Raw genomic sequence first — 20,382 nt, 5'->3', positions numbered from 1 at the left:
ATTAAAATTTAATTAAAATTAAAAAGCTGGTGGAGGAGATGTTCTGCTGGTTTGGAGCACCTGAAGAACTCCACACTGATCAGGGGAGGAATTTTGTAGCGAAGGTGTTCAACAAAGTCTGTGAGAAGCTGGGAGTGCGCAAGGCCAAAGCGACAGGCTCGTCGAACGGTTTAATCAGATTTTGGCGATACAGCTGGCCACTCTCACCTTCAACCACCAGAAGGACTGGGACCGACATCTGCCATTGGTCTTGTGGGCCATTCCGTCAGTAGTGCAGGAGTCCACTGCCTGCACCTCAGCAACGCTGATGTTTGGCAGAAAACTACACACTCCAGTGGACTTGTCCTTTGGAAGAGCTCCGGAGCCCGAGCTTCCTGGAGCCGCAGGCTTGGAATACCGCCACCTTCAGTGGCGCCTGGACACAGCCCACAACTTTGCATGGCATCGCTTGACGGAAGCAGGGGTAAAGCAGAAGAGGGCATGCGACACTCGCTGTCGAGGTCAGCCTTTCCAGCCTGGCCAAGAACTGTGAGTGTACAGCCCCCGGTGAAGCGTGGTCTGAGCCCAAAACGAATCAGTCACTGGGAAGGCCCATGCATGGTTCTGGAACGACTTTCTGACGTGGTGTACCGCATCCAGTTTCGGACTCGTGTACGAGTTGTGGTCCTCCATCAAGATCGGCTGGTGCCTTACCAACCTCATACACCTCTTGAAGTGGAAAGAGAGGACGAGGAGGTGGTTACTCCTCCTCACAGCCCTGGACCATCAGACAATGCAGCGGTTTCCTCACCTGAGGGGCAAGGTCAGAATGGGACTGCACGGCCACCAGGGCATCGTCGCCGCAGGCACCCGACTCGAGGTCAGGATAGCACCCCCCAAAGGCAATCAGGACGCCGCCGCTGAAGACTCCCGTCCAGGTTTCATGACTTTGTGTAGGATTTCGGGGTTGTCAGGGATGACTGACCCCTTAGGTGGGGGCAATGTAGCGGCGGCAGCCTATTAGAGGATCTGGAGGTGTGGCTTGTTGGAGGCATGGCTTTGGGTTAGCTCTGTTGGACACCTGTGGGAGAAAGTGTCATGCCAGTTCATATGTTATGTTGTACTCCATTAATAAAGGTTAAGCTTGTACACTGCAAGTTCTGCAGTCTTAATGAGACTGACATAAGTGTATGTGATACCAAAGAGCCTACTAGAGTTCCATTGTTAAGACAGTCACTATTTTCTTACAATATGATCCATAGAAAAGTAAATAATTTTGCCTAAATTAAAATTAATTTAGCAAAAAATTACAGTATATTACTCTTGTCTGAACCGACAAATAAAATCATTGCATTTTCAGTAAACTCTAGACATTGTTGTGCGTGAAAAGCCCAGGCCTGGCACCGACGATCATACCACGCTCAAAGTCGCTTAGGTCACTCGTTTTGTCCATTCTAACTTTCAATCGAACAATAACTGAATGCCTCGATGCCTGTCTGCTTGCTTTATATAGCAAGCCAAGGCCACGTGACTCACTGTCTGTCGGAGCGATCCATTGTTGTGAACGGGTACCTAATAAACTGGCTGGGGAGTGCCAGTTCATATGTCTCTCTCTCCATAGAAGGGTATTGGAACCTCTAACCCTAGCAATTTGACTGTTAAACTCATGGGTACGCTAGCAATGGCTGCCAATCCTAATTTGAATGGGAACTGCCATTTTTGGATTATATTTCTGGTTGGTTGCAGCTGTCAATTCGCCTTTCACAAATCTCGAGAAAAACGTTTGGAAAGCAAATGTCTACTGCTGAAAAGAGAAGACTAATCTGTCTGTAGAAAGAGAAGACTAAACTGTCTGTTTTTCAAAGTAGCTTGATCATCTTTTGATAGGCTACTGGCACAAGCATCAGCCATCACCGGTGAGGAGCCTAGGCTTCGTCTTCAACATTGGGTGAGGCAGTGCCACTGGAAAGTTTATATAGTAGCCTGCTATAGCCTATATATAAAAAAAATCTAATTTTGGACAATCTGTGTCTCTCCATTGGCCTTGGTTATTGTTTGCGTTCAAGACCAGGTCGTTTTTATTGCTCTCAGTTTGGCACTGTCAGAGTAGCCACTCATTTTGGTCATTTGTGTGGTATAAAAAATGTATATGCTAATGTATTATGTCATGTAAATGACGTAGAATTGCATGAAATGCGTTTATAAAAGGCCAATGTTTTTCCAGACCCTGCAACAAAAGAAAATCCCCATGTGCCGAAATCCTAAAAACGGCTCCGCTCTACTGAATGCCACCACGCAAATGTGATTATAGATGCATGCAATGTTTAACTATAACGTTTTTTTTTTAAATCTTTGTTTTTGTTAGTTTTTTAAAAGCGACTTTGAGATTCTGTAAGAAACATGATTCTCAGAACATTATGTGCTAGCTGGGGTCATTGTGAAACTCATGGCATGATCACAATAATCTGTAGCTTGTGCTTTGCTTTCATGTACATATAGCTACCTATGTCTATTTCCTATGTGAAAAAATACTAAAACATATCCAATCATTTAAACTGCTAATTTCATGGAAATATGATGGTGAAATATCCTTGATTTCGATTTCAACGTTCCATCAAATTGATGATTTTGGGAGAACACATGTTCTAGCACCGCCTCCTTCCTGGTTTTATCTAATCAAACACCAGGATATAACACGGAAGTCCCACCCACACTGGAGAGCAATACAAACAAATATGGCAGAACCAGCATGGAAAAGGATGGACTTTCCAACATTATTTAACCCTCCCGTTGTCCTAGGGTCAAAATGACCCGCCACTGTGTTGAACCAACTTTATTTAATTTTTATATTTTTGGGATCATTTGTGAGAAGGAGGCAGTGAGACTTTAAAGAAAGTATTCTCGCCGAGAAGTTCAGTGAAAACCATTTACCTGTTATACAATCGCTAACAAATGCGTTACGAATTCAGGATTACTGGTGCGCAAAGGGGAGAGATATGTAGCTAAATGTGGCTAGCTAGCTAACTAGCTAGCAAAAGTCCTCAGCTAAACAGTCCAAGGCAAGCTCAGCTGCAGCAGCTAGCTATCATGTTACCCATGTCCTGCTTTTGGCTGTATAAGTGAAACATTGCTAGTTTTCTGTATGATCTATTATTCTCAAGCCTTCTGTGTGTTCAGTTGACTGTTTTAAAAGCTACACCCAAGTCAACGTGTGTGTGTGTGTGTGTGTGTGTGTGTGTGTGTGTGTGTGTGTGTGTGTGTGTGTACTTACAGAGACTGCAGTGAGTATGAAGCCTTCAGGAGCCTAATGAAGATCCTGTCAAAGCTATCAGAGGAGATCCAGGCTGCAGATGTAGAGGTTGATGAACTGATCCTGCAGTTGACCGCAGCATGCTTCAGAGCCCAGTCCCTAATGAGGTGGGCTGCAGTCAGTATTGATTCCAGTTTACTTGACACACACAAAAGCATGCACACAAATGTTTTACATTGGACCTACATTTTATTAATTTACCAGACGCTCTAATCCAATCACGCGCGCACACACACACAAACATGCACGCACAGTCAAGGAAGAGTTAATAACATTACCAAGCACATCCATGTCAGTAGTTTTGTTTTCACAGGAATTCAACCAACATACAGTTTACACTTCAAAAACCGGGGGGTGTTCTATCTAGAACCCTATAACCCTATTGTTGTTAGGGGTTTGTGTGTCAGATAGTGACGGGTCAGGTTGTGAGTCAATGCGTTTCCCTGTTATGAAGTGTTCCCCCCTCTGTATTTGTGTGTGTGTGTGTGCTGGTTGGTTAAAACATAAGCAAATCTACCTTTTTATCCAGGTCCCTTGGTGCTATTGACCTGTCAATCAGAATCCTAGACATGCTTCAGAAACTGAAGTCTGAGAACACTGACTACATCTTTGAAGGTGATTGTTTTTATTCTCCCTCCTATGGCTGAAGAGAATAAGCGTAATCTCCTGATATTTGCAGTTGTGTGCTTACTTGAAAAACAATTGTAGCATACTGTATAGTAAACGTTCAAATTTGATAGGATTTTTGCAATTTCTTAACATCTATAATAATATAATAATATATAATAATAATAATAACATCTCTCTTAAGGGTCTTCTTAAACACATCTGACTGTTGTTCTCTGCACTTTACCATTGATCTAGCACTTCGATGTGGGATACAGTTAATTGGAAACCTTGCTGTTGATAACCAGTTCTGCAAAGATGACATTTGGAGGCTCATCTTTCCAGATCTTCTCTTCTAAGTACTTGGGCCCTACATCAGTTTCACCTCAAGGCCTTGAGCTATTGTGCAAATCACGTATGGGAAATTAACACGAAAGAATTAAGCTCAAAGTCTAGCCTTACATGGTTTTCACAATTCACATTAGGAATAAGGACTTCCTCTTTATTGATCCTTTAGGCCTACAAACTGCAATCTAAGGGTTTTATGCATGAAAGCATAGTGTCAGCGAATCGTCCCAGACTGGATCAAAGTTACTGCTGTGTTGGCTGTTTTATTAAATTTTTGACAAACAATTGTATTCCTTTATTATTTTCCCCTAACCTTGCCACCTCTCCCCTAATTGGAGTACACTAATGGACAACAATACTTAGGCTTCTACTTCCAGCTGATTCATACTATATACAATTTACGGACACAATGTATTTTGCAGTAGTTATCTTTTTGTTTGTTTTTAATCCCATCCTTCAACTACCCTTAGCCCATCCCATCTATCTCTGAAGACCATCCAGTTTGATTTCTATGTTGGCTGTGTTTGCAGGGTCCTTCTGGGAGTGGATGATGAGTGGGAAGTGGCTTATTCCTTCATGGTGCTCCACACCTGTCTGTGTTGTCTGTGTTTGCAGGGATCTTATAGGTGTGAGTGATTAGTCAAGTCTGTGTTGTCTTTGATCACAGGGCCCTGCTGTGTGTGGATGATGAAAGGGCAGTGGGCTACTCCTCCATGGTGCTCCACACCTGTCTAGATGAACACAAGGTGGAGCAACTGGCTCAGACAGGGAACATCCACCTGGCCCTGAAGGTCATGGAGCTGTGTAGGACTCAGTCAGAACTGGACTGGACGTAGGTACCCTCTGAGGGTTGTGGGGGATGGGGGTTGCTGTGTGTGTGTGTGTTGATTGTACACACACTATATAAACATGAATTGTAAATATTTTTGACAGGGTTTTGATTGCTACCCAGCACTTCCTCAAGTCGTCAGTGCTCGTTAAGAACATGTATGCAGGGATGAGCCATCAGGAGAGGTAACTGAATCTAGTTAATCCAATTCAAGAATTTACCTACTCTCACAAATACTTAGAAACTAGTACATTTACATTTTAGTCATTTAGCAGACGCTCTTATCCAGAGCGACTTACAGGAGCAATTAGGGTTAAGTGCCTTGCTCAAGGGCACATTTACGTCATTTAGCAGACGCTCTTATCCAGAGCGACTACAAATTGGTGCATTCACCCTATAGCCAGTGGGATAACCACTTTACAGTTATACTTTTTTTTTTTTTTTTTTTTTGGGGGGTAGAAGGATTACTTTATCCTATCCCAGGTGTTCCTTAAAGAGGTGGGGTTTCAAATGTCTCCGGAAGGTGGTGAGTGACTCCGCTGTCCTGGCGTCGTGAGGGAGCTTGTTCCACCATTGGGGTGCCAGAGCAGCGAACAGCTTTGACTGGGCTGAGCGGGAACTATGCTTCCGCAGAGGAAGGGGAGCCAGCAGGCCAGAGGTGGATGAACGCAATGCCCTCGCCTGGGTGTAGGGACTGATCAGAGCCTGAATGTACGGAGGTGCCGTTCCCCTCACTGCTCCATAGGCAAGCACCATGGTCTTGTAACGGATGCGAGCTTCAACTGGAAGCCAGTGGAGTGTGCGGAGGAGGGGGGTGACGTGAGAGAACTTGGGAAGGTTGAACACCAGACGGGCTGCGGCATTCTGGATGAGTTGTAGGGGTTTAATGGCACAGGCAGGGAGCCCAGCCAACAGCGAGTTGCAGTAATCCAGACGGGAGATGACAAGTGCCTGGATTAGGACCTGTGCCGCTTCCTGTGTAAGGCAGGGTCGTACTCTCCGAATGTTGTAGAGCATGAACCTGCAGGATCGGGTCACCGCCTTGATGTTGGTGTAGTACACCTACACCCGAAGTCAGCAATTCTTTCTCCCTTTGATGGCCCTAAATTTGTCATGGATGACATGAGTTTCCTCCTTACATTGAGCTTCTAGAAAAGCTCTACTTTTTAAATCCAATCAATTAATTACATAAAAATTGATGGAGCTGCAGGGTGACGTTGCTGCAGCTGATCTCTGCTCAGTTGGGAGAGGAGGACTCTAAGGACTGTGGGATCCCCCCCACTGTAGCTACCTTCCTGGCATCCTGCTTCCAGGAGCGCTGTGGGGCCGTGCTCACACTCGCCTCCAAATCAGACAATGAGGTATCAATGATCTGATTGATTGGTTGTATAAATCACCTGTTCCATAGCCTGGGTACCTGACTGTTTCTGCTATTGCTGTTTCTGTGACATCTTAGATATACTTTTTTGATTGGTTGATTGATTGGTTGGGTGATTAATTGATTTGTGTTGTATTTTGTAGGAGGCCCTGACTGTGATCAGCCTGTTAGATGTTCTCTGTGAGATGACCTCTGATCACAAACAGTTCATGTTCCTGCAGAACCACCCTGACCTCCTCAAGTCTACAGTTGGTAAATAAATAGTACACCATGGTCTATTGGACTGGATGTTTACACAACCTTTTACCTATGATGCTTAATCTTTTGACATTAGAGCCCTGATAAATGGCTGTGTGTGCTGTTATTCTTTTTATAAAAACCACCAGCATGTCACACTATGTCTCAAATGTCCATGGCAAAGAAGGTGGCCCACAGTTTAGAGTTTACACTTTCACTACAAATCCTGTGACATAATATAGTTATACTGTGTTGGAACGGAACTATGACACTTAAAGTACCAGCAGGTTCATGCCCTTCTGTTGAGAGAGACGCAGTTGCATTGAAACAGCAGTCACGTGGAAATAACTGCATCTGTCATCAACAGGACTCTGATACTACACCTCTTCTGTAGAACAGGTTTCTCTGTCTAATTGATCATTTTGCCTTTCTGTTCTCTGTTGCCTTTTTCTGATCACTGATTATGTTATTTTGTCTTTTCCTGGCCCCTGGATACTTTGTCAACCTCTGATGTAAAAAGGGCTTTATAAGAAAATGTGATTGATTTGATATTCTGCTACTGTATCCCTTTTTGTGTAAAATGTGTTGTTCTCCTATTCATCTCTGTCACGCCCTGGCTCGGGGGACTCTCGTATGTTGAGCCAGGGTGTTAGTTTCTATGTTTTGTGGTGGGTTCTAGGTTATTGTATTTCTTTGTTTGAGTGACTCCCAATCAGAGGTAACGAGTGTCAGCTGTTGGCTCGTTGTCTCTGATTGGGAGCCATATTTAACTATCTGTCTTTCACGTTGTGTTTGTGGTTTCTTGTTCATTTCGGTTTGTGTGAAACCGTAGACGTCACGTTTTCGTTTGTGTTTTTTGATCGTGTGATCATTTATAGTAATAAAATATGTTCACCTTCAACGCTGCGCATTGGTCCTCTATGTTAGACGATCGTGACAGAAGAAACCACCAAGATGGGACCAAGCAGCGTGTCCAGGAGCCGTCGCCAGGGAGATCCCTCACAGATCTCCTTCGCCTCCTGGACTGGGTCAAGCCGAGGGAGGAAGACAAGGGCTTGACATTATGGCAGAAGGGCGAGAAGCTGGCGAGGGATATGGAGACGTGGTCCACGGGTAGGAGAGACGCCCCGAAATTTTTTAGGGGGGGGCTCAGGACGGCGGACCAGCAGGAGGCCGCGATAGAGCGGTCCAATGGGTTGCCGGAGAAGGCCGCCGGGTTACGGGGGCCACTGGTAGAAGAGGGGATGGAAGGTGTGGAGGCACGGCGAGAGGTACTGGCGTGTGTTGCCAGTCCGGTCCGGCCCGTTGCAGATCCCGGTGTGGAGCCAGTGGTGTGTGTCCCCAGTACGGTCCGGTCTATTCCTGCTCCCCGCACCAAACCTGCGGTGCGCGTCGCCAGCCCAGTCCGGCCCATTCCTGCTCCCCGCATCAAGTCTGTGGTGCGTCTCGTCAGCCCGGCTCTGCCCGTTCCTGCTCCCCGCACCAGGTCTGTGGTGCGCGTCGCCAGCCCGGTCCGGCCCATTCCTGCTCCCCGCATCAAGCCTGTGGTGCGTCTCGTCAGCCCGGCTCTGCCCGTTCCTGCTCTCCGCACCAGGTCTGTGGTGCGCGTCGCCAGCCCGGTCCGGCCCATTCCTGCTCCCCGCGTCAGGTCTGTGGTGCGTCTCGTCAGCCCGGCTCTGCCCGTTCCTGCTCTCCGCACCAGGTCTGTGGTGCGCGTCGCCAGCCCGGTCCGGCCCATTCCTGCTCCCAGCACCAAGTCTGTGGGGCGGTTCGTCAGCCCTGTCCGGCCCGCTCCTGCTCCCCACACCAAGCCAGTGGTGTGCGTCGTCAGTGCAGCACGGCCCGTGCCTGTTCCCCACACCAAGCCAGTGGTGTGCGTCGTCGGTCCGGCACGGCACGTGCCTGTTCCACTGGAGCCGGATCCGCCGCCTAGGCGGAGTGCCCACCCGGTCCCTCCCCTGTTGTGTTTCGTTGGCGCGGTCGGAGTCCGCGCCTTTAGGGGGGGGTACTGTCACGCCCTGGCTCGGGGGACTCTCGTATGTTGAGCCAGGGTGTTAGTTTCTATGTTTTGTGGTGGGTTCTAGGTTATTGTATTTCTTTGTTTGAGTGACTCCCAATCAGAGGTAACGAGTGTCAGCTGTTGGCTCGTTGTCTCTGATTGGGAGCCATATTTAACTATCTGTCTTTCACGTTGTGTTTGTGGTTTCTTGTTCATTTCGGTTTGTGTGAAACCGTAGACGTCACGTTTTCGTTTGTGTTTTTTGATCGTGTGATCATTTATAGTAATAAAATATGTTCACCTTCAACGCTGCGCATTGGTCCTCTATGTTAGACGATCGTGACAATCTCTCTTTCTCCTCTTACAGATCTCCTGCAGCAGGTCCATGCTCTGGGGAAGACCAGTAAGAATGTATTGAGCCCCAATGAGGGAAATATGTTTTGCCACCAGCAGCAGACATCAGACAAACAGTACCGACACACAACACACAGGCATACAGCTGGCACAGATATAGTGCAGATAGTGGACAAAATATGGGTGTGGGGGTCAAAGATTAAATAACTGACTCTCTTGTGTTGCAAGACCATTGATAAACTACATTTCATCCTAGGCTTTGAAGTTTACTCACCCTCCACGAGTTTTGTCTGTGAGCGCATCCTTTCAGAGTAGGATTTGCAGACTCCTTTTGAACCCTTAAATCAGCCCTTAGGGTGCTTATCTCAGTGTCTAAAAGAGGGGTTTAATCCTTGGAAATGACAGATATAGGGTGAAGAAGCATGTGTAAAAGGTCAGGCAAGGAGAGTCCGTGAAAGTGTAAAATGACACTTCCTATTCTAATCGACTGGTGGAAAGTAGTTCACTAAAGAGAATAGGATGTCATTTGAGACACATGTTGAGTTAAATAGCACATACAGTAATCTCCGCATGCTGTATTTGTGCTTCATGGGTCACACCGGAGAGAGAATAAGTGCTTTTGAGTCCATCGTGGCACTGAGCCATATTGGCTTCCTCATGGTGGTGGTATTATTACATTAATGGAGGAAAGAGAAAAATTTCCTTACTCATTATCTGTTCCATCCCAGCTATCGGCAGCTATCACTGACTGGCAAACTGACTGGCATGTGTGCACTTGCAGCGGCTTAAAAACCCACTCCCACTTTACAAGGCCCTTGAGAATGATAGTAGTAACCCTTTGCCGGCTCTCAGCAAATTAATAATAATTTGATATGACAATCTTTGATTAAGTCTTTTTTACATATAGGCTTAAATTCATGATTTTAGATTTTGAGTGAACAAAAAGTACACACTTACAGTAACTAACTCAGCATTTTCTCTCTTGCTATGGCCGTTCATGACTCTACCAATGAATTTGCAGAGTAACCACATGTATCTAAATTCACCTATATAATTAGATGGGTGACAGAGACCAGTGCAACACGTTGTGACAGCTTTAGACCAACCCACAACCACACACGGCTATTTTCCGTGGTAGTAGGGATTTCCTAAGGATAAGGGACCTCAATGTTGGCTGATAGGGACATAGATGTTGGTTAGTTATTGAGATTGTCCTATAGAAACCAAGGAAACACAACACTTAAACAGCTTCTTCTTCCATAAGGAAAATCATCATCTCAGCATTGTTTTAAATTGGCCCTATCCATAGACTCAAGCCAAACAGAATAATTAGTGAGACTAGTGTTTTTTTACTGTGTGTTTTGGATGAGAAAGTAGTTGTTTTTGGGTGGAGATGGAGATTCTATTTCTGCATTGTAAATATCTTTGTTTTGATTATATATATATATGTATTTTTTTTCTTCCAAGTTAGGGAACTGGATGGTCTTCCTCTCATTATGGACAACTGTAGTATTGACAGCAACAATCCCTGTATCCTAATGATTTGTCTAGAATCTGATGTCCCTGTGGTGAATAAATTATACTAGTCATGTAACTATCATGTTATAAGCCACTGTGGATGGATGTTAACCTAATGATCTTTGTACTTTTATGTATCATCCTTATTGTCTTCCTGTAAGTAATTGTGGTGGCTGAAACGTATGTTTATCTACCATGTTTATAGTCATAAGTCAATGTTGGTGGATGATAGATATATTTTACTGTATACACTCCCTATGTATTTATTTGGACAGACAGTGACGCTAAAATGTGTAAATTTGTCTTTATTCTCCCAACATTTAGGATTTGACATAAAAAATCTCATGAGGCGACAGTAAAGAATGTCACCTTTTATTTGAGGTTATTGTCATAAATATTTGTTTTACCGTTTGGAAATGAAAGCACTTTATTTATCTAGTCACCCTATTTGAAGGTGTGATAAGTATTTGGACAAATTCACTTATGTCTATTAAAGTAATCAAGTTTAGTGTTATGTCCCATATTCCTAGCATGCAATGACTAATGGCTCTACAAACTTGTTGGATGCACAGGGGTTAAAGTTGTCCATCGCCGTGATGGGATTTCTGTCATATGGGTTCTGGAGAGGTCGTTTTTGATCCTGTGTAGACCCTCAAACAGCGGTGTGTAGCCTACTTATAGCTGCTGGCAAAGTAATTCAAATCAGGATTTAACTTTCCAGTGCTACTATTTTTGCCATGTAATGTTGTAAAACAAAATCAGACAACTCCATAGTAGAATAGTTGTCCTATTTACCTAGTCGGCTTGTTATGTGTTCTATGCGAGATAAATATTCCTCTCGAGGCGCCTTCAAGTAGCGAGAGCCATAGGGAGGGAAACATGTATTCTGACAAGCAGTCAATGCACAATAATTCTTAATGCAATGGCCTTTGTTAAGAAAGAGGGGGATCCCAGCTTTTCATTGCTACCACGTTTATTTCTCTACTCCTAAAATTGCTCGTGGCATCATTAAAAAAATATTACATTTGGAGTTTTAGGCATGGTTTAGGTGTAACTGCACAACAGAGCTCTTAAAGGGGCAATGGCGGCTTAAAAGAGCAATGACATACTTTGTAATAGAAACCACATATTATTATTTTTTGAGTGAAGAAGAATAATGAATAATAATTTAATAATCAGGATGGTGTGTCCAGTGGGGGAAATGCAGATGGACAAACCCCATGCTTCAGCCTATGTATTTATAGCCATGATGCTGCATAATTTGTGCTACAGGTGATAATGTTTATTGCTAATAGCACATCTGATAATATAGACCATGTATAGGCTATGTGCATGGTCCAATATGTTAAAAATAATTTTAAACATAGTTTTTACCAATATGTTATTGGGCTCATTTCTGGAAATTATATTTTAGATGGTGTCAGCATTAAACATTTTTTATTCATTTTGGAGTAGAAGAAAGTCCCAGAACTGAACCTCTATCATGGATGCTACCATGATTATGAATAGTCCTGAATAAATCGTGAATAATGGTAAGTGAGAAAGTTACAGAGGAACAAAGATTCATACCCCCCCAAAAATGCTAACCTCCCCTGTTATTAGTAATGGTGGGCGGTTAGCATATTTTGGTTGCATGATCTTTGTACATCTGTAAGTTTCTCACTCATCATTATTCACGATTCATTCATGATAATCCGTAATCATGGTAGCATTTACGTTAATGTAGAAGTGTTCAGAAACATTCTATTAAAATAGAATATAAGTACCTCCAAAATGACACAATACATTTACCATTCACTTATTTTGGGCAAAACATAATCCGAAACAGAACCAAAACAAACTGCAAATGCATCCAACAAGTTTGAAGAGTCACAAGACTTTTAAGCAGGTCAACATTCACAAGGCCGCAGGGCCAGACGGATTACCAGGACGTGTACTCCGAGCATGTGCTGAACAACTGGCAAGTGTCTTCACTGACATTTTCAACATGTCTGTAATACCAACATGTTTCAAGCAGACCACCATAGTCCCCGTGCCCAAGGACTCTAAGATAACCTGCCTAAATGACTACCGACCCGTAGCACTGACGTCTGTAGCCATGAAGTGCTTTGAAAGGCTGGTCATGGCTCACATCAACACCATTATCCCAGAAACCCTAGACCCACTCCAATTTGCATACCGCCCCAACAGATCCACAGATGATGCAATCTCTATTGCGCTCCACACTGCCCTTTCCCACCTGGACAAGAGGAACACCTACGTGAGAATGCTATTCATTGACTACAGCTCAGCATTCAACACCATAGTGCCCTCAAAGCTCATCACTAAGTTAAGGATCCTGGGACTAAACACCTCCCTCTGCAATTGGATCCTGGACTTCCTGATAGGCCGCCCCCAGGTGGTAAGGGTAGGTAACAACACATCTGCCACACTGATCCTCAACACGGGGGCCCCTCAGGGGTGCGTGCTCAGTCCCCTCCTGTACTCCCTGTTCACCCATGACTGCATGGCCAGGCACGACTCCAACACCATCATTAAGTTTGCCGACGACACAACAGTGGTAGGCCTGATCACCGACAATGATGAGACAGCCTATAGGGAGGAGGTCAGAGACCTGGCCGTGTGGTGCCAGGATAACAACCTCTTCCTCAACGTGACCAAGACAAAGGAGATGATTGTGGACTACAGGAAAAAAAAGAGGACTGAGCACGCCCCCATTCTCATCGACGGGGCTGTAGTGGAACAGGTTGAGAGCTTCAAGTTCCTTGGTGTCCACATCACCAACAAACTATCATAGTTCAAACACACCAAGACAGTCGTGAAGAGGGCACGACAAAGTCTATTCCCCCTCAGGAGACTGAAAAGATTTGGCATGGGTCCTCAGATCCTCAAGAAATTCTACAGCTGCACCATCGAGAGCATCCTGACTGGTTGCATCACCGCCTGGTATGGCAACTGCTTGGCCTCCGACCGCAAGGCACTACAGAGGGTAGTGCGTACGGCCCAGTACATCACTGGGGCCAAGCTTCCTGCCATCCAGGACCTCTATACCAGGCGGTGTCAGAGGAAGGCCCTCAAAATTGTCAAAGACTCCAGCCACCCTAGTCAAAGACTGTTCTCTCTGGTACCGCACGGCAAGCGGTACCAGAGTGCCAAATCTAGGTCCAAAAGACTTCTCAACAGCTTCTACCCCCCAGCCATAAGACTCCTGAACAGCTAATCATGGCTACCCGGACTATTTGCACTGCCCCCCCACCCCATCTTTTTACGCTGCTGCTACTCTGTTAATTATTTATGCATAGTCACTTTAACTCTACCCACATGTACATATTACTTCAACTACCTCAACTAGCCGGTGCCCCCGCACATTGACTCTGCACCGGTACCCCCCTGTATATATAGCCTCCCTACTGTTATTTTATTTTACTTCTGCTCTTTTTTTCTCAACACTTTTTGTTTTTGTTTTATTCTACTTTTTTATTAAAAATAAATGTGCAGTTGGTTAAGGGCTGTAAGTAAGCATTTCACTGTAATGTCTGCACCTGTTGTATTCGGCGCATGTGGCCAATAAAATTTGATTTGATTTGACAAGCTTGATGTAGTCATTGTGTGCTAGGAATATGGGACGAAATACTAAATTTGATGCACTAAGTGAATTTGTCCAAATACTTATGGCACCTTCAAATGGGGGGACTAGATGCATAAAGTGCATTCATTTCTACAGATACAGTTGAAGTCGGAAGTTTACATACACCTTAGCCAAATACATTTAAACTCAGTTTTTCACAATTCATGACATTTAATCCTAGTAAAAATTCCCTGTTTTAGGTCAGTTAGGATCACCACTTTATTTTAAGAATGTGAAATGTCAGAATAATAGTAGAGAGAATGATTTATTTCATCACATTCCCAGTGGGTCAGAAGTTTACATACACTCAATTAGTATTTCGTAGCATTGCCTTTAAATTGTTTAACTTGGGTCAAACGTTTCGGGTAGCCTTCCACAAGCTTCCCACAATAACTTGGGTGAATTTTGGCCCATTCCTCCTGACAGAGCTGGTGTAACTGAGTCAGGTTTGTAGGCCTCCTTGTTCGCACACGCCTTTTCAGTTCTGCCCACACATTTTCTATAGGATTGAGGTCAGGGCTTTGTGATGGCCACTCCAATACCTTGACTTTGTTGTCCTTAAGCCATTTTGCCACAACTTTGGAAGTATGCTTGGGGTCAATGTCCATTTGAAAGACCCATTTGCAACCAAGCTTTAACTTCCTGACTGATGTCTTGAGATGTTGCTTCAATATATCCACATAATTTTCCTTCCTCATGATGCCATCTATTTTGTGAAGTGCACCAGTCCCTCCTGCAGCAAAGCACCCCCACAGCATGATGCTGCCACCCCCGTGCTTCACGGATGGGATGGTTTTCTTCGGCTTCCAAACATAACGATGGTCATTATGGCCAAACAGTTCTATTTTTGTTTCATCAGACCAGAGGACATTTCTCCAAAAAGTACGATCTTTGTCCCCATGTGCAGTTGCAAACCGTAGTCTGGCTTTTTTATGGCGCTTTTGGAGCAGTGGCTTCTTCCTTGCTGAGCGGCCTTTCAGGTTATGTCGATATAGGACTCATTTTACTGTGGATATAGATACTTTTGTACCTGCTTCCTCCAGCATCTTCACAAGGTCCTTTGCTGTTGTTCTGGGATTGATTTGCACTTTTCGCACCAAAGTACGTTCATCTTTAGGAGACAGAACGCGTCTCCTTCCTGAGCGGTATGATGGCTACGTGGTCCCATGGTGTTTATACATGCGTACTATTGTTTGTACAGATGAACATGGTACCTTCAGGTGTTTGGAAATTGCTCCCAAGGATGAACCAGACTTGTGGAGGTCTACAATTCTTTTTCTGAGGTCTTGGCTGATTTCTTTTGAGGTTCCCATGATGTCAAGCAAAGAGACACTGAGTTTGAAGGTAGGCCTTGAAATACATCCACAGGTACACCTCCAATTGACTCAAATGATGTGAATTAGCCTATCAGAAGCTTCTAAAGCCATGACATCATTGTCTGGAATTTTCCAAGTTGTTTAAAGGCACAGTCAACTTAGTGTATGTAAACTTCTGACCCACTGCAATTGTGATACAGTGAATTATTAGTGAAATAATCTGTCTGTAAATAATTGTTCGAAAGATTACTTGTGTCATGCACAAAGTAGATGTCCTGACCGACTTGCCAAAACTATAGTTTGTTAACAAGAAATTTGTGGAGTGGTTGAAAAACGAGTTTTAATGACTCCAACCTAAGTGTATGTAAACTTCCGACTTCAACTGTATGTATGAAAATACCCTAAAATAAAAGGTGACATTCTGTACTTTCGCCTCATAAAATATTTGATCTCAAATCCAAAATGCTGGAGTATAGAGCCAAATTAAACGTTTTAACTTCACTGTCCAAATAAATTTAGGGGAGTGTATGTCTACATACAAGTCACTGTGGTGAATTATTATACAGCAGGCGTCGTTTATCCATCATGTTTATACTGTTGGTGGATGTTGGCACTGACACAACATCAGCTTAGTTTGAGTCCGCCTCCGTCAACCCCCCGGGGGCTATCTCCCGGTCAGGGCACGGTGCCAACTTGTCTTTTCACCAGGGGATGAGCTATTAATCTGAGCCTGACCTCCCTCAGGAAGGAAGTTGTCATCGATGGTTACTGTTGAGCTCCCTCTGCTCTCATCAGGTGGGCCACTGCCAGACCTGGGTTCAAATACTATTTGTAATCTTTCAAATACTTTGAGCATTTGCTCTACCCACTGGTCAAAAATTGTTTGAATCATTGTTGTTTCCAAGTAAATTCAACAAAAAAATTATGTGATAACGTTGAATCAATGTGGAAAACTAATTGGATTTGAAAGGTCAACATAAATCCAATGACATGAAATGTTTTGTTGATTTCAAGTCAAATTCACTTAAGTTGACAACTGAAGCAAATGTAAACCAAAGCTAGACGTTAAAAGGACGTCTGTCCCCAGTGGGTAGCTTGCCCGGAGTGTGGGTTTTGCCGGTTTTAGATTATTCTATTGGTCCATTCAGCCAGGCAAGCTCAATCAATACAGATAAAGTATTTGAAATAATTTAGAATACTATTTGAACCCAGGTCTGGGCCACAGCCACACAGCTACATGGCCCATGGCCTGGTCGCAGATGCTGACTAGGCATACAGTGGGGAAAAAAAGCATTTAGTCAGCCACCAATTGTGCAAGTTCTCCCACTTAAAAAGATGAGAGAGGCCTGTAATTTTCATCATAGGTACACGTCAACTATGACAGACAAAATGAGATTTTTTTCTCTCCAGAAAATCACATTGTAGGATTTTTAATGAATTTATTTGCAAATTATGGTGGAAAATAAGTATTTGGTCAATAACAAAAGTTTCTCAATACTTTGTTATATACCCTTTGTTGGCAATGACACAGGTCAAACGTTTTCTGTATGTCTTCACAAGGTTTTCACACACTGTTGCTGGTATTTTGGCCCATTCCTCCATGCAGATCTCCTCTAGAGCAGTGATGTTTTGGGGCTGTCGCTGGAAAACACGGAATTTCAACTCCCTCCAAAGATTTTCTATGGGGTTGAGATCTGGAGACTGGCTAGGCCACTCCAGGACCTTGAAATGCTTCTTACGAAGCCACTCCTTCGTTGCTCGGGCGGTGTGTTTGGGATCATTGTCATGCTGAAAGACCCAGCCACGTTTCATCTTCAATGCCCTTGCTGATGGAAGGAGGTTTTCACTCAAAATCTCACGATACATGGCCCCATTCATTCTTTCCTTTACACGGATCAGTCGTCCTGGTCCCTTTGCAGAAAAACAGCCCCAAAGCATGATGTTTCCACCCCCATGCTTCACAGTAGGTATGGTGTTCTTTGGATGCAACTCAGCATTCTTTGTCCTCCAAACATGACGAGTTGAGTTTTTACCAAAAAGTTATATTTTGGTTTCATCTGACCATATGACATTCTCCCAATCCTCTTCTGGATCATCCAAATGCACTCTAGCAAACTTCAGACGGGCCTGGACATGTACTGGCTTAAGCAGGGGGACACGTCTGGCACTGCAGGATTTGAGTCCCTGGCGGCGTAGTGTGTTACTGATGGTAGGCTTTGTTACTTTGGTCCCAGCTCTCTGCAGGACATTCACTAGGTCCCCCCGTGTGGTACTGGGATTTTTGCTCACCGTTCTTGTGATCATATTGACCCCACGGGGTGAGATCTTGCGTGGAGCCCCAGATCGAGGGAGATTATCAGTGGTCTTGTATGTCTTCCATTTCCTAATAATTGCTCCCACAGTTGATTTCTTCAAACCAAGCTGCTTACCTATTGCAGATTTAGTCTTCCCAGCCTGGTGCAGGTCTACAATTTTGTTTCTGGTGTCCTTTGACAGCTCTTTGGTCTTGGCCATAGTGGAGTTTGGAGTGTGACTGTTTGAGGTTGTGGACAGGTGTCTTTTATACTGATAACAAGTTCAAACAGGTGCCATTAATACAGGTAACGAGTGGAGGACAGAGGAGCCTCTTAAAGAAGAAGTTACAGGTCTGTGAGAGCCAGAAATCTTGCTTGTTTGTAGGTGACCAAATACTTATTTTCCACCATAATTTGCAAATAAATTCATAAAAAATCCTACAATGTGATTTTCTGGATTTTTTTCTCAATTTGTCTGTCATAGTTGACATGTACCTATGATGAAAATTACAGGCCTCTCTCATCTTTTTAAGTGGGAGAACTTGCACAATTGGTGGCTGACTAAATATTTTTTTTTCCCCACTGTATGTGGAGAGGAAGAGGACTGGAGGGGGCGGGAGACTGGGTAGCTTCCTTGTCATTCAAAATGTATACAGTACTCACTCACTGTACTGATAGTGTCCTGTACAGTGGGGATGGTGGTAGCTAATTGAGAGTGGGTTAGTGTTACTTTACTTTGATTGGTGGTTGAAAGGGAGTATGTGTGAATGTGTTGGAGACAGCAACTAATGTGGGTAGTTTTGGTGTAGAAAAAAGCTTTTGAGAGTCCAGTTTCTACATTCGTCTTGTTCCTCTCCCATAGTAAAAAAATTAACTTTAACTCACACTCTCTTTGTGCCATAAATGTATATGTAATGCCATCATTAACCGTTGTTTCTCCACCAGTCATCAGCCAGTGGGCCATCTTTGCCACCCGGAACATTCTAGAACACAACCTGGAGAATCAGGAGCTGGTGGCAGCTCTAGAACGTTGCGGGGTGGCCGATGACTCCGCCCTGAGGGCCATGGGCTTCAGAGTAGAGAAGAGAGATGGTAACATGCTGCTCAAACCCTGTTCAAAAGACCCTTAAAGGTGCCCTAAACTCTAAGGACTACATAGTGCTGCACTACTTTTTAGTGTGCTATTGTTTTGCTCTGGTAGGGCACTACTTTTTAGCTCTAGCCTTGGTTGAACTGTGGGATGGACTAGACCTAATCTCCTGCTGCGGTTTTTTTATGGTACACAAAACGCATAGGAGGGGCCCTTATTTAAAAGTAGGTTTAGTGTGGAGTATTAAAGGGAAATTAAGGGTTTCTATGAGTTGAGTGGACTCCTGCTGGTATCTGTGATATAGTGTTGGGGTATAATCCTCCAACAAAGAGCAGCCCTGTTTCCTGCCCTTTCACCCCTCTGAGAGACTCCTGACATCGGCAGGGGGTGGGATCTAATCCCAAAACCAATCAATTTTGCGGAAATCAACAAAAAGCGAGAGAATGACCGAAACATTAAGGAGCTGGACTGGAATGTCGATCCGACTTCAAGCTAGCTTCAGGAACTCTCACATTTTATGGAAACCTCAGGCATTTTGACTGGAGGATGTTTCTCGTTTTCACACAAATTATTTCAAACCAATTTATTGGTGCTAACCAAACTATACAGGGTGCCCCCTTCCATTCTAAGGGTGTTGCTCAGGGTATGCATTTTGCTTTGCACTATATCTGCTTTTACCACCCTGTTTTGGATTTTTGGTGATAATATCAGTGATACAAAGGACTATTCCTGTCCTTCAGGTACAGCATGTTTCTTTACAAAAAAAAAACCCATAGATTTAGTTACAAGTAGATATTCCAACCAACAACACCAGTCGTCAACTTCCTTACGTATTTCAATAACCTAACCTTTGTTATGTGGCAGGTTTGTTTGCGGTGTGTGTGTGTACTTTGACTGGTGTGGATCTTTAGCAGCCAGCTAGACAGAGGACAGACAGCCGGAGTGTGATTGGCAGTGTGTAGACAGTGAGCCCTTGTGTAAGTAGTAGTATATGTGTTTGTAGACAGAGACCAGATAGTGTGAGTGGCAGTGCGAGTGAATCAGACCCCCCCACTGAATAAGCTGACCGGTCCTGACACCTCAACAATACATTGCTTTAGTCACCCGGCCCACTCGCCGCTCCGCCCTATTTACTCTGTCCCTTATTTTTTTATGACAAAATGTATTGAAACAATCGGGTTGACTTTCCCCAATCCGCTGGGTATAGTGAGGGGAGCTTATGAGGTTCCGGTCCCTAGCATTTCAGACGGCTAACAAAACACGGCCTTTACTTCTGCTCGAGTGGCTGCCTGCAATGCTTTTCAAACACAGAAAAACACAGAGAGAGCCGTCACAGCCATCTATTCAACAACTTCGGGGTCAGAATTAAACAGCTGTCCAACAGCTTTCAGGACTGAAAGGTGTCCTCTAGATCAGCGTTTCACATCTCAAACCTTAACTCTGTCCTCCTGTGCCTTCTGTACTGGTATTCTTCCCAAATTATATCCATACTACTC

At 44.2% G+C, this 20,382-nt stretch overlaps 1 protein-coding gene across 1 annotated transcript; it reads left to right on the top strand.

Moving 5' to 3' along the window:
* The first annotated feature begins 3,858 nt into the window (after nucleotides 1–3,858).
* On the top strand, nucleotides 3,859–18,926 carry LOC121581365 (ataxin-10-like). The gene is made up of 9 exons (XM_045224853.1): nucleotides 3,859–3,904; nucleotides 4,154–4,249; nucleotides 4,910–5,075; nucleotides 5,177–5,257; nucleotides 6,283–6,433; nucleotides 6,594–6,702; nucleotides 9,054–9,188; nucleotides 10,508–10,570; nucleotides 18,742–18,926. The coding sequence occupies exons 1-9, from the start codon at nucleotides 3,859–3,861 to the stop codon at nucleotides 18,924–18,926; spliced, it is 1,032 nt and encodes a 343-aa protein (XP_045080788.1).
* Nucleotides 18,927–20,382: the final 1,456 nt, after the last annotated feature.

This window comes from Coregonus clupeaformis, chromosome 14 (genome assembly GCF_020615455.1).
Source record: "Coregonus clupeaformis isolate EN_2021a chromosome 14, ASM2061545v1, whole genome shotgun sequence".
Taxonomy (NCBI): domain Eukaryota; kingdom Metazoa; phylum Chordata; class Actinopteri; order Salmoniformes; family Salmonidae; genus Coregonus; species Coregonus clupeaformis.
The sequence above is the reverse complement of the archived record's forward strand: the minus strand, read 5'-3'. Positions and strand labels throughout refer to the sequence as shown.